This window comes from Loxodonta africana, chromosome 18, assembly GCF_030014295.1.
Source record: "Loxodonta africana isolate mLoxAfr1 chromosome 18, mLoxAfr1.hap2, whole genome shotgun sequence".
Classification (NCBI taxonomy): Eukaryota; Metazoa; Chordata; class Mammalia; order Proboscidea; family Elephantidae; genus Loxodonta; species Loxodonta africana.
In genome coordinates this window covers 55547876-55562418 of record NC_087359.1, presented here as the reverse complement: position 1 = coordinate 55562418, position 14543 = coordinate 55547876, and the positions used below count along the sequence as shown (strand labels likewise).

The window sequence follows — 14543 nt, the reverse complement described above, 5'->3', positions numbered from 1 at the left end:
TGCCTAGCCGCCACCCGTCTGTCACTGGGGGCTTGTGTGCTGCTATGACGCTGAACAGGTTTCAGTGGAGCTTCCAGACTAAGTTAGACTAGGAAGAAAGGCCTGGCAATTGACTTCTGAAAATCAGTCAATCAAAAGCCTATGGATCACGATGATCGGATCCACAACTGATGGCAGGGATATCGCAGGACCTGGCAGCATTTTCTATGGTTGTGCACAGGGTCACCATGAGTCAGGGGCTGGCTCTAGGCAGCTAACAACAATCACAACAACCCATTGAACTAACTGCTGACCTCCACCCTCCTCCTCAATTGCCCCCAGCCTGTCCTCACTCACCCCCCTCCTCTCTGCCATGCTCTGTGTGTCTCTAATCCATTTCCCCCTTCCCCTGCCCACCATGCCCACTTAGCTTACGAGATATATTTTTCAGATTTGTTAAATTTCTTCTCGAGGTACTTGGCTGACGTCTTGCTGGGGATCTTCACCATGGAGAGCTCTTTATTGTAGCGGGTCAGGTTGCAGGGGGTCCTGCAGAGACAGTAATTACTGTCCTTTTCTGCTAGCAGACCTGGAGGGGAGAGGGAGGCGGGCCTTAGTAAGGTGTGGGACCAGGGACTTCTGGCCTGGAGGAGGAGCTGGGTGCTAGTAACAGAGAAATGTGAGCTGGGAGGAGGTGTCAGCCCTGGGTAAGGAAGGGCTGGGAAACTGGGGACAGGAGAGTGGGGCTTTTGATGGAGGCTGGGGGCATGAGCTCATAAAATAGTGTCCACTTTTTCTATGTTACTCTTGGTCTTCCACCCTTTAAAAAATTGTTGAAAAGGCACCACGTTAAGAGAATGGGCTCCATGTGAGTCTCCCCCGCTCAGCTTCCCCGGGCCTCTTCTCTGGCCCTCGCCTCAGGGTTCTCTTACATCAGGGACAAACAACATGGGAGACCATTTTGCCTGATGTCCAGAGCGCCACAGTATTCCCTCTGGGTTCCCTTCTAGCCAGTGCCCACCTCCTCCGCCTGTCTGAACTACATTGAACTAAGAAGGCATCGGTGATTTCAGTGATAGAATTCTCCCCTTCCATGTGAAGACACAGGTTCAATTCCCAGCCAATGAACCTCATGCCTAGCCGCCACCCATCTGTCACTGGGGGCTCGTGTGCTGCTATGACGCCGAACAGGTTTCAGTGGAGCTGCCAGACTAAGTTAGACTAGGAAGAAAGGCCTGGCAATTGACTTCTGAAAATCAGCCACTGAGAAGCCTACGGATCACAATGGTCAGCTCCACAACCGATGGTGGGGATGGCTCCTTTCCCTGGAGGCATCGGCCCCCATCTGGAGCACTTCTCTCTCTCCTGTCGTCTAACGAGGACAAGCAGTTAAAAGCATGATATTCCTCCTTCCCTCCCGCTTTCTTCCAACCATTTCAGTGTTTCTGGCTGCCCTTGGGTTCTATCAAGTCTCTACTCCAAAAAGAGACAGGGTCTTTGCCCATATCAGAAGCCACCTCCTCCTCTTGGCCAGGCCCTCCCTCCACTCTACTGGAGGCATCAGGACCTGAGTCCAGAGCTGCCCCCACATGGTTCTGCAATTCTCTCTGCTTGTCTTGTTTATCTACCATTTTACACGTCCAGAGAGAGGCTGGAATGTGGAGAGGGTCCAGCTTTGGAACTGAGCTTGTTGGTGAGATCTCCCTCCCCTGCAGCTTTCCAGGGATGGGCCCCAATCTCCCATCAGGCCAGTATGGGGAGTCAGGGGAGGGTACAGAATGTTCCATTTGCACACATGGAAGGCAGACTGGGCTCTACCTTCCTGGGCTAATGGGGCAGAGGAAAGGCAGGACCTCTCTGGAATGACCACAGCCTCCCCATGTGAGGCACCACCAGAGTGTGGACAAGGAGGTACTGTCCACCTTCTTCTGGTGCCCGGCCCACTCTCCACTGTCCATTCTCTCTCCATCTCTGTCCTCCTGCCTCCATTACTTAGCACCCTCTGTTCCCCCTGAAGTCTGTTCCTTCTCTATCTCCACCCCACACCTCCTTTCTCTCCCCCAGCCCCCTTTCAGCCCTATCCTTCTCTCCTTCCTCCTCTCCATCTTCCTGCAGCGCCTTCACCCTGTCCACCCCCTTTCCCCTCATGCCTTCTCAGTTCCTCCTCCATTCCATGTCTTTCCCCACACCCAGATGGTCTCTGCAGTCCCAGTCTCAGACACATCCCCCTCCCCCCAAGTATGATTCCATGCCAGGACTCACCTAGGGCAGGCTCAGCACACTCCTTGTGCTGCTCGGGGGTGCAGAAAGGGGCATCCCCTGCAAAGAAGAAACACAATGGAAAGTTACTTAGGAAGAATCATGTGAGTCAGCAATATCTCCCATCCTTGGGCTCAGGGAGGTGAGTGCATCCTGTTACCTGGGAGGGCAGAAGTCTGCTGGTGGACCTATCAGAAGGGAGCCATTGATCAGAGCTGCCTAAGGGGCAGGGGAGGACAGGAGAGCATTATACACGGGGTCAGAAGATTAGCCCTGGTCCAGTCCTGCCCCTTACTTGCTCTGTGACCCTTGGGCATGTTGTTCACCTCCCTAAGCGGAGGGCAACAGGACCTGCCTAGCTAACTTCTCCTAAATTGCTGGGGAGGTCACCTAGGTGGGATCGTCTTGACAACTGAAAGTTGGAGGTGATGGTAAGCACCTACTGGACGTGCATCACCTCCTTTAACCTGCACAGATACCCTTTAAGGTAGAAAATAGTATACCTGTCTTACCCATGAGCGCCTAGAACCTTCAGCATCCTGCCGTTCCAGGACAGCAGAGCTAGTAAGTGATAGAGGTGGGATCTGAACCCATCAGTCTGATTCCAAGGCTGGGCGTTTCCCACCACACCCCTCTGCTGTAGGTGAGTGAGGATTGCTTTGTAAGTATCCTCACTGTTTTGCCCATAATTCCACATTAGTAACTGAGACGCCAGTAACAGTGTCACACGTAGAATAACTAAAACCTTGACTGTGCATCTTGGGCTCAGTTTCCGTGCGGGAGGACCTCACTGGTTGGCGCTGAGCATGAGTACTAGCTGGGTAACACACTGGCGCTGTGCTGTCTTTGTAGGCATTCAGGATCTTTTTCTTTTTTTTCAAGTGCTAAGGATAAAGTCCACCACAATGTCATTTCCTCCCCATTTCCCCCAAAAGCTTTCACAGAGCTGAAGAACTGATATATGTCCTCCTTTCTAATAATAACAATTTAACTGACATGTTTCCCTTTTTGCTCTGTCTTCCAGGAAGCTCAGAGGCAGTTTTAAGGACCCATAAGACTACTTGTAGATTATTAAAGCAATTACTGGTTACTGATGGAATTTAGAGGACACCCTGGTAGCACAGTGGTTAAGAGCTACAGCTGCTAACCAAAAGTGGTTCGAATCTACCAGGCGCTCCTTGGAAACCATATGGGGCAGTCCTACTCTGTCCTATAGGGTCGCTATGAGTCGGAGTCGACTCGACGGCAATGAGTTTTTAATGGAATTTAGTGATGAGGATGTTCATTACAGCATTGGTTGTAACAGCAAAACACTGGTAATGAACTAAATGTTCAATATGAGGATTGAGTTAATAAAGTTAAATAAAGTGTGATAAACCAAACCAAACCAAACCCATTGCTGTCAAGTCAATTCTGACCCATAGTGACCCTGTATACCCAGGAAATACAGCAACCATTAAATATAACAGCAAAGGTTCTGGCACACAGTAGGTCTGGCGTATAGTAGCATGACTTTTAGTCACCTTCCCAAACATGTTAACACGACAACCTCTGACTTTCACAGTTTACAAAGGATTTTTATGTCTTAACCTAATTTTATCCTTATAACAACTAATGGTAATGAAGCTGAGAACAGAGGTTTAGTGACTTGGGCCAGGTCACACAGTAAGTGAGCAGACGATCCTGAGTTAGAAGCTAAGCTCCCTGCCTTCCAGCTCAATCACCCTTCCACGCTGCAATACCAAATTCTTCCTGTCCAAACCAGCTCTCTGCTCTGCACTTCTGTCCCTGACATGTCAACTGCTCCAATGAGGGTGGCTGTATTTATTACCCGTCTACCAACAGAGCTGGCTGATGAACTCTTGCCTCATTTGAGAGAGTGTTAGGCATTTGGACACAAAGAACAGTGAAAATATGAATGGAAGCAACAAACATCTGGATGTTGGAATGTGTACCCCCCCCCCCCCGATGCAAGAATTGCAAACATCCAGATATCTGGACACAAACATCAGGAGGTGGAGCAGCAAACATCTGGCAAACATATTGCACATTGGGATGAACATTTTCCGAACACACAGATGCTTCTGGAGACCGGGATGCTGCCTTGGTTGCTGGACTGGATGACGTCCTTGTCTATCCTCTAAATTTTTTTTTTTTTTTTATACTAGTTTTCATGGAGTAGACTCTGATTCATGGCAACCCTGTGTGTGTCAGAGTAAAACTGTGCACTGTAGGGTTTTTTATTTTTTATTGTACTTTAGGTGAAGGTGTACAGAACAAACTAGATTCTCATTAAACAATTAGTACACATATTATTTTATGACATTGGTTAACAACCCCACGGCATGTCAACTCTCTCCCTTCTCAAACCTGGGTTCCCTATTACCAGCTTTCCTGTTCCCTCCTGCCTTCTAGTCCTTGCCCCTGGGCTGGTGTGCCCCTTTTGTCTCATTTTGTTTTATGGGCCTATCTAATTTTTGGCTGAAGGGTCAATCTCAGGAGTGACTTCATTACTGAGCTAAAAGGGTGTCCAGGAGCCATACTCTTGGGCTTCCCATAGGGTTTTTAATGACTGATTTTTTGGAACTAAATTGCCAGGCCTTTCTTCCAGGGTGCCTCTGGGTGGACTCAAACCACTAATCTTTTGGTTAGAAGCCGAGGGTGTTAACTGCACTGCTCAAGGACTCCTTTTAAATGTTTTAGCATCAAATAATAGGGTCTTCCTAGGGCAACAGCCCTTTGGGTCCTAGTGGAGTGAATGACGTGTATCCTATTAGGCTGAAAAATGCAGACGGTCCCTCGGTGGCACAGTTTGTGCTTGACTATTAACCAAAAGGTTAGCGGCTTGAATGCACCCAATGGCACCCAGGAAGAAAGGCCTGACAACCTGCTTCCCTAAGATTATCACCAAGAAAACCCTATGCCACACTTCTACTCTAACACACAGGGTTGCCATGAGTTGGAATCATTGGCTACATTTTTTTTTTTTTTTTGAGTAATGCAAAGAAGGGCCCAGACAATCCCAGGCTGAGTCCTGCAGCCTCCCCTCCCCTGGCACTGACCTGGCATGTGAACCATACGGCAGTTGCAATTCTCCACAATGTAGCGGGTCTCACAGTCAATCCTACAGGCGGTGATACTGTAAACAGGAAAGAAGTCGAGTCCCATCTCTGAGGATCGGCACTCGCCCCACGGTGGGGGCAGGTATGTGAGCTGCAAGACAGGAAGGAGGAGGCAGCGGTCAGCCTCAGCCTGTTCAGCCTCAGCAGACTCAGTAGCTCCTTCAGTTCCTTATTCAATCAACAATTATTGATCATATTAGATGACAATTTAACCCCATGGCCCGACCTTGTATCTGGCTCCAGTGCTAGTTTTCCTGCTTGTACTGGGCTGAATACTATCCCACAGAAATTCTTGTCCACCCAGAGCCTGTCACTGTGACCTTATTTCAATATAGGGTCTTTGCAGATGTCATGAAGTTAAGATGAGGTCATGCTGGATTAGGGTGGGCCCTAAACCCAATGTAAGTAGTGTTCTTGTAAGGAGAGAAACCCATGGACACAGAGACAGAGACATGAGAGGAGAAGGCCATGTGGCTCTGGAGGCCAAGGAACATCAAGGATCGTCAGCAGCCACCTGAAGCCAGGAGAGAGGCATGGAACAGCTTCTCCCCCAGAGCCTCCTGAAGAAACCACCCTTGCCAACACCTTGATTTCGGACTTCTAGCTTCCATAGTTGTCAGAGAATAAATTTCTGGTGTTTTAAGTTACCCAGCTTGCAGTGCTTTGTTACGGCGGCCTTAGGAAATGAATACACTGCCTTATCTTTTATTAAAAACCAGGTCCCATCAAATAGGTCCTGACTCATAGCAACCCCATGTGTGTCAGAGGAGGACTGTGCTCCACAGGATTTTCAATGGCTGAGTTTTCAGAAGCAGATCACCAGGCCTTTCTTCCAAGGCACCTCTGGGTAGACCCAAACCTCGAACCCCATAAATGTTGATCTCCTTAGAGTCTCTTGTTTATGCCATGTGTCTTCCCACTATCACACTTTGTCCCTTCACATCTATTGGGATGACCCAACAAAGTGTACCCTCTTGGCTTGGGATGTTGGGACCTCAGACATGGACTTGGAGGACAAAACCCAGTGAAGGGCTCAGGGTGAAATGGCTTTAGTCATGATCAGTTTTGTTTATGCCCTTCGGCCCTGACTGGAATAGCTCTCAGGATGCCATGCTATGGATGACGCCCCTTTGGGGAAAATGACACTCATTCTCAGAGGTCCAGTGCCCATAAAATGTCCTTCAAACTCTGCGGTTCTTGCCTGATGGGGATGAGAAAGGTAGAGGAACGATGGTTCTTGCACTTACTGTGTTTTAAGGCCCGAGCTAGATCCTTTATGCCTATCTTTTTTTTAATTGAAGAATAATTTACATAAAATAAAACACACACATTTTAAGTGCACAGTTCAGGGAGTTCTGATAAAAGCATACAACTGTGTAGCCACCACGACAATCAAGATACAGACCGTTATTATCACCCTGGAAAGTTCCCTCCTGCTCCTATCCAACCGGCCCGCCACCTGCCCAGGTAATCACGGTTGTGATTTCTATCCCCATAGGTTGGCTTTGTTGGTTCTCGAACTCCTTCACAGAAATGAAAGCTTACGCTATGCTCTCTTTAATGTTTGGCTTCTCTTGCTCAACGTAATGTTCACAGATTCATTCATGTTGTTTGTACACTGGCGGTTTATTCCTTCTTATCGATGAACAGTTTTGCAGTGTATGAACACAGTGCAATTTGTTTAGCCATTCACTCAATGATGAGCATTTGGGTTGTTTCCAGTTTTGGGCCATTGTTATGGATTGAATTGTGTCCCCCCCAAATGTGTGTCAACATGGCTAGGCCATGATTCCCAGTACTGTGTGGTCGTCCTCCATTTTCTGATTGGATGTAATTACCCTATGTGTTGTAAATCCTACCCTTTATGATGTTAATGAGGCAGGAGTAGAGGCAGTTGTGTTAATGAGGCAGGACACAATCTACAGGATTAGGTTGTATTTTGAGTCAATGTCTTTTGAGATAGAAAAGAGAGAAATGAGCAGAGAGGAGAGGGACCTCATTACCACCAAGCAAGAAGAGCCAGGACCAAAGCATGTCCTTTGGACCTGGAGTCCTTGGGCTGAGAAGCTCCTAAGCCAGGGGAAGATTGATGACAAGGACCTTTGCTCAGAGCTGACAGAGAGAAAGCCTTATCCGGGAACTGGCAGTCTGAATTCAGACTTCTAGCCTCCTAAACTGTGAGAGAATTAACTTCTGTCTGTTAAAGCCATCCACTTGTGGTATTTGTTTTAGCAGTGCTAGATAACCAAGAGAGTAATTATGAAAAATTTAACATATTAACTTTTTTGTGGGCACCTATTTTAATTTCTCTTGGGTGAATAGCTAGGAGCGGAAGAGCTGGTTCATAAGATAGGTGTATGTTCACTTTTATAAGAAGCTGCCAATCTGTTATCAAAGTGGTGGTATGAGTGGTGTCTCTCTGCTCACTTCTCTCTTTTATATCTCAAAAGAGATTGGCTCAAGACACCATCTAATCTTTGAGACCTCATCAGAATAGCTTCCACTAGTCCATCTTATTAGATCACAGTAATAGGATTTACAACACATGGGGAAATCATATCAGAAGATAAAATGGTAGACAATCATACAAGGGGATCATGACCTAGTCAACTTGACAGATATTTTAGGGGGACACAATTCAGTCCATGACACTGAGTTTGGGGCCAAGGTAAGGATGCCCTGTCTCTCCAGTTTTTTCAACATTGTATTGGGGTTTCTAGCTAGAGCAGGGAGGCAAGAAAAAGAAATAAAAAGAATAAGACAAGGAAGGAAGAAGTAAAACTCGGCAATAAACCAAAACAGGCTACTGAAAATGCAACAACATGAGCGAACTTCAAAAGCACGCTGAGAGAAAGCAGTCAGACACAAAAGAGTGCATTCTGTATGATTCTATTTATACGAAATTCCAGAACAGGCAAAACGAATTTATAATGACAACAAGCAGATCAGTGGTTGCCTGCAAATAGGGAACTTTTGAAGGGTGATGGAAATATTCTATACCTTGATTAGGGTGGTGTTACAAGAGTGTGTACATTTCAAAAATCCATCGTACATTAAAATGGATGCATTTTATTTTATGTGATTTCTACCTTAATGAAGTTGACTTAAAAGTAGGAAAAAAAAAAAAAAGATAACAATTAAGAAGATGGAAATGTAAGCCACAGACCAGGAGTGAATATTCACAGTACGTATGCCTGACAGAACACTTGTCTCCAGAATATATGGAGAACTCTTATAACTCAATAATAAAAATAAAAATGAGCAAGTGTTTTAAATGGGCAAAAGACTTGAATAGACACTTCACCAAAGCTAATACGCAAATGGCTAATAAACACATAAAACTGTGCTCAAAATCATTAATCGTCAGGTAAATGCAAAAAGAGACAACAATGAGATACAACTATACACTTACGAGAATGGCTAACATTTTGAAAACGGGCAAAATCAAGATTTGGTAAGAATTTGCAGCAACTAGAATGATATAAATTGACTTTGGGGGGATTGGTTCTTTCTTTCCTACTAAAAAGGGTTCCCACAGTGGTTAGACCATGGGTATGGGTTGGTGAAGCTGAGGCAAAGTTTGTTCAGGGTTAGCTACTTTTTTGCAGAGGTCATGATTCAAATGCCTTGGCTACTCCACTGTGTCTGGTTCATTTGTTCCGTCAGCTTCTCTGAAGCCTCACATACAGCAGCAGCTGGGAATCACAGCAGGCATAATATTGGCTCTTGCTTACCAATGAGTGTCTGAAAGTGGGCTGGAGTATTTGTTTATCCTGGGCAAGTGAAGCCTCAGGGGGACCCTGAAGCATAATGTTCAAATATCTGAAGGGCTGTCTCAGGGAAGAAAAATTAGCTTTGTTTTCTGGCATCCCAAGGGAAAGGCAGATACAGGAAGGATTGTAACAAGGAAAGTGGGGATGATGATAACATTTATTGATGTTCCAAGCACGGCTAGGCATATTACATGCATTACCTTATTTAATCGTAATGAAAGATAAATTCTGACTTAACACAAGGAAGAACTTTCTAACCTGCTAGTATGATTCAATATCAAAATTATGGTGCTGCAAGTGAGTTTCCCATGACCAGGGGTTTTCAAGCAGAGGCTACACAATCCCTTGGCTAGGGCTAGAAGAGAAAGATTCAAGCTCTGGATGTGCAGTTGGATGAGATGACTTCTAAGGTCTCTTAAACCCCTGAAAGTCTATGATTCTAATGTGATGTCTTAGGCATCTAGTGCTGCTATAACAAAAATACCACATGGGGATGGCTTCAACAAAGAGAAGTTTATTTTCTCACAGTCCTGTAGGCTAGAAGTCCGAATTCAGGGTGGTGGCTCCAGGGGAAGGCTGTCTCTCTGTCGGCTCTGAAGGAAGGTCCTTGTGATGCATCAGTCTTCCCTTGGTCTGGGAGACTCTCAGAGCAGGAACCTCAGGTCCAAAGGACTCGCTCTGCTCCTGGTGCTGTTTTCTTGGTGGCATGAGACCCCCATGTCTCTCAACTCGCTTTTTTTATATCTCAAAAGAGATTGGCTTAAGATGCTATCTAATCTTTGAGACCTCATCAGAGTATCTGCCACTAATCCCTCTTATTAGATCATAGTGATAGGATTTACAACACACAGGGAAATCACGTCAGAAGATAAAATGGTAGACAATCATACAAGGGGTTCATGACCTAGCCAAGTGGACAAATATTTTGGGGGGATACAATTCAATCCATGATATGTGACAATTAGTGACAGTGGAACAAGCCATACAGAACCTTCAACCCTACTCTTTGAAGGGCTAGCTATGTGCTTTGGGTAAACTACACAGCCCCACCCACCAAGCTACCACTTCCCCTTCCCAGCTTAATCCCCCGACCTGATTACATGCGATAAACAAATTCAGTGCCCCACAGTTAGTAGGTGTTCAGGAAGTCTTAGTTCCCATCCCCTTCTCCTAATAAACGCTTTTGTGTTTTTCTACCCTTTCATTCAACAAACAGCCCAGTCCCACTACTGCTCTTTTACAATTTGATTCTATAGACCAGCAAATCTCTGCTCTTTTGGGCTTAAGCTATTTTGAGTTGGGTTGTTTGTCAGACATCCAAGTCAAGATGTCCACCAGGCAGCCGGATCTGGAGTTAAGGGGGCAGGGAGGTCTGGGCTAGAGTCATAGGTGTATATTGAAGCTGTGGGGTGCATGAGCTAGCCCAGGGAGAGAGGCTAGAGGCCTAGGATGGACGCTTGATGAGTTACTGAGTCTACGTGACAACTCAACCTGCCCCACCTTTTTCCCCACTGTGCCATTGAACCACTGGCTTTGGATAATTGTCTAAATTTACGAACTGAACAAGGAACTCAGAATTTTTCCTATTAAAAATATTGGTGCTTGCGTGCTTTTCTTTGCTGCACTGCCATGAGGCTACTATCGACAGTCATTTTAATATTATGGAGAGTAGGCTTATGTTTGCTCCTTCCCCGCCTGGGGCGATTCTTGTGTTGTTCCTCAACCGCTGATTTTCCCAGTCTCCCAGCCTAAAGATTCTGAGACCTGCCAGCAGGTGGCGCTGCAGTTAGCATTGTTGCCCAAGACTCTTTCTCTGTAGCGCACATGGCCCCAAGGGAGACCTGTCAATCTTCCAGACCCTTGCTAAGCTCACTTGGCCTTTTCCGTGTTGTGTCTGCAGCATATACCCACCTGGCTCTTAGTTCTGCTAGCCAAGTGGCCTCCTGCTTCAGGGACTGGACACTATGCTCACCTACAAATCCGTTTAGGCCCAGGGATACCTTTGCAGCCTCCTTCCCAGGGCTAGGCCAAGTTCCCCAGCCTTGCTCTGGCTTGGCCTGGCTTCTGCCTCTTCCTCACTAACCCAGGTGGGTCTTCTACTGGGAGTGCCCATGTTAAGAGTGTGTGCTTTGTGGTTACGCTGAGCTGGGTTTGAATTTTGGTTCTGCCACATATGTAGCTGGGGGGCCTTGGGCAAGTGACTGAGGCCCTCTGGTCTTCCCTTCCAGGTGGGAGGCAGGGCCTAGAGTTTTATGCTCAATCTTTTTCTGATCAAATATCCCTCAGGAACCCCTAACACTTAGAGTGCAGAGTTTGAACGCCCACATCAGGCACCAGTGACTTGCTGAGGTTCCCTTGGCAGGAATTATAACCAACCTGAGCCTTACTTCCTGCTCCATAAGGGTCACAACAGGGTTGCTACCAGCCAGAATCGAAGGCAGTGGGTTTTGGACTAGGTAGTTGCTAAACTCCTTTAGAGTCTTCAAATTCTTTGAGTCTATACATCTCATTATAGTCCAGGGCAAAGGTAAGAAGTGTGCTGCACTCAGAGGATTTGTCAGGTCTAAATGTTTCGTTCAGAATGTGTGTTCTTCCTTTTCTCTATCTGGAGAAATTCCTTAAGATGAGGCCAGTGTGACCCTGGCTCAGAGCCAGCAGAAAGCCTGGAAAACTTTCTGGAGGGTGGGGGACAAACCCCTCTGGTAATCTGTCAGAGACAGAGTCACTCAGCTTTCTTAGCAAGCTCCCACTGCTGGGGAAGACCTCAGCCTGAGGAAGGTGTCCTCTAGGGGTGCAGGAATAGGAGTTGGGGTACTGCTGTTGTTATGTTGGGAGCTCAGAAGGGCTTTAGTTGGCTTGGCCAGCCAGTGGTCTAGCCCAGTTTAACGAGCACTTAATTAACTCCTAGGATGTGCCAGGCAGTGGGGCTGCGCGCTAGGGTTAGAGGGGTGAGTCAAACGGGGTTCCTGCTCTTGAGAGCTCCTGCTTGCCCGAGGCCCTTCCTGCAACCATCTTAGGGCATGTGCCTAGAACCTCGAGGCTTGTTATCTTCCTCTCCCCGCCACTTGTGTGCCTGAGGGGTAGGGGAAAAAACGCTGGATCTGGACTGGAAGGTCCAGTGCCGCCACTGACAGGCTGTTGCCTTGGCCAAGTTACCCAACCACTTTGGGCCTCAGTTTCCTTATCTGAAAAAGAGATTTTAAGCTTCAATCATAGGGATTCCCTAAGGGCTAAATGAGACAATACGAATGGAAGCCCCTTGCACAGCCTTGTTGAATCCAAGCCTTTAGGTTAGGGAAGTGCTTATTCCTTTCATTCAAGAGAGTCAGTCTTGTGGTAAGCCCACTTGCCTGTCTTAATTGACATCCTCCTCTTGGGCTGTACCCATAACTCCTCTGGCTCACCGGGTCTCGAGGATCTGACACATAGTAGGTACTTCATACTTGTTACACATAGTAGGTACTTCATACTTGTTTGTTGAATGAACGAATGGATTGCCCCCCCATGCTTTCTGGAAGCTCAAGTTCAGAGGATGAATACAAGGGGGTGGCTCCTCCAACTCCAACAGGAGCATAGGGTTACTGTTTTGGTCCCTATGGGCTCTGCACTGAGGTGGGCTCTGCACTGAGGTAGGCTCAGCATTAAAATCACATCTGTGTCCTGGAATAGCAGATGGCCAGGTCTTCCTTGGTGACCCTGGGTATGCCACTCAACCCCTCTGAGCCCTTCTGTCCCATCTGCAAGGGGCAGGGTCCTCAGAGCACTGTGTTCTGAGAGGCTCCAGGTTCTAGGATCAGGCTGCCCAGGGAGGTCCCCCTGCTTCGAGCTGTACCCTGTGAGTTTCCCTTTCATTTTTCCACCATCCAATACAAGTGCAAACTTCAGTCTTGCCCACCCAGATGGAGGCGAAAGCAGAGGTTGCTTTCTGAGCCATAATTTTCAGTCTGATGTTCTTATTGTATCCTGCTGAGTGATTTAAGGGTGTTCACAAATGATTATATTATGTTACTTTTAAACAAAGCTAAAATAAAGTAAAATACTAATATCAAATCTACCAGTCAGTGGGAAACAGAGGCAGTCATGGGGTTTCAAAGGAGAAATGTCGTTTTAGGCAGCACAGAAGCACTGAGGCAATCCTCCTCCCCTGTCCCTGCCAGGCTTCACTAAGAGTTCAACCCACAAGGTCAAAGCAGAAGGATGAGATCAGGAATAAGCGAAAGTCATATTAAATAGTCTGAGCAATAACAACACCCGCCAGTTGATGAGTACCTACTACATGCTAGACCCCTTAATAGGCACATTTAGGACCATCACCTCTCTTTATCCTCCCAGTGAATGATCCTGTGAGATTAGGTACTTCTTACCCTAAAGATTGACTGCAGCCTAACTGATGATATAGACATAGCTGCTATTTGTTGAACCCTTTCTATGTGCCAGACACTGTTCTAAGCATCTTACTTGTATTGATGCATTGAGTCCTCTTAACAACCTGAAGGGCTTTTATTATATCTGTTGTATGTCTGGAGCCCTGGTGGTGTAGTGGTTACGAGCTACAGCTGCTAACCAAAAGGTCAGCAGTTCAAATCCACCATCTACTCCCTGGAAAACCTATGGGGCATTTATGCTCTGTCCTATAGGGTTGCTATGAGTTGGGATAGACTCGATGGCAATGAGTTTGGTTTGGGTTGTATATCTGGGAAGACTGGAACACAGAGAAGGTAAGTTTTAAGTGACTATGGCCACATGGGCAGTAGGTAGCAGAGCTGGGATTGGAACATAGCAGTCTACACTTTCAACAATTACCTTATGTTGCCTTGTCTGAAGAAAGAGTATACGGCAGCAGGGTGGGGTCCACAGGAAGCAGAGATCATTATTGGGTGGGTGGATGGAGCCTGTGGCAGGAGTTTCAGAAGATGCTTTGTATTATCTCAATGTTTTGGATTTTGTCGAGGGCTACTTGGTGGCTTAGGCTGTGGTCTCTTCTGGAGAATGTTCCATATGCATTGGAAAGAATGTATACTTTGCTGCTGTTGGGAGGAGTGTTCTATATATGTCTGTGAGGTCAGGTTGGTTGATTGTGGCCTTTAGATCTTCAGTATCTTTGCTGAGTTTCTTTCTAGATGTTCCGTCCCTTACTGAGAGTGGTGCGTTGAAGTCTCCTACCATTATTGTGAAACTGTCAATTTCTCTTTTCAGTGCTGTTAGAGCTTGTTTTATGTATTTTGGAGCCCTGTCATCGGGTGTGTAGATATTTATTATGGTTATATCCTCATGGTGGATTGTCCCTTTAATCATTATATCGTGTCCTTCCTTGTCTTTTATGGTGGATTTTGTTTTAAAGTCTATTTTATCTGAGCTTAGTATTGTGTGGCAGAGATTTGAGAGATAGGAATATGTGTTCTTTATACCC

General features: G+C 46.5%; 1 protein-coding gene across 1 annotated transcript in view; it reads right to left on the bottom strand.

The window, feature by feature from the left end:
* ASIC2 (acid sensing ion channel subunit 2) overlaps positions 1-14543 on the bottom strand; it is a 325057-nt gene that overhangs the window by 13045 nt on the left and 297469 nt on the right. Inside the window, exons 4-6 of the mRNA XM_003414344.4 lie at positions 5301-5451; positions 2242-2298; positions 415-568 (exon numbers count right to left, since the gene is read on the bottom strand). Coding sequence (XP_003414392.2) covers positions 415-568; positions 2242-2298; positions 5301-5451 — 362 coding nt within the window. The remainder of the gene's footprint in view (positions 1-414; positions 569-2241; positions 2299-5300; positions 5452-14543) is intronic.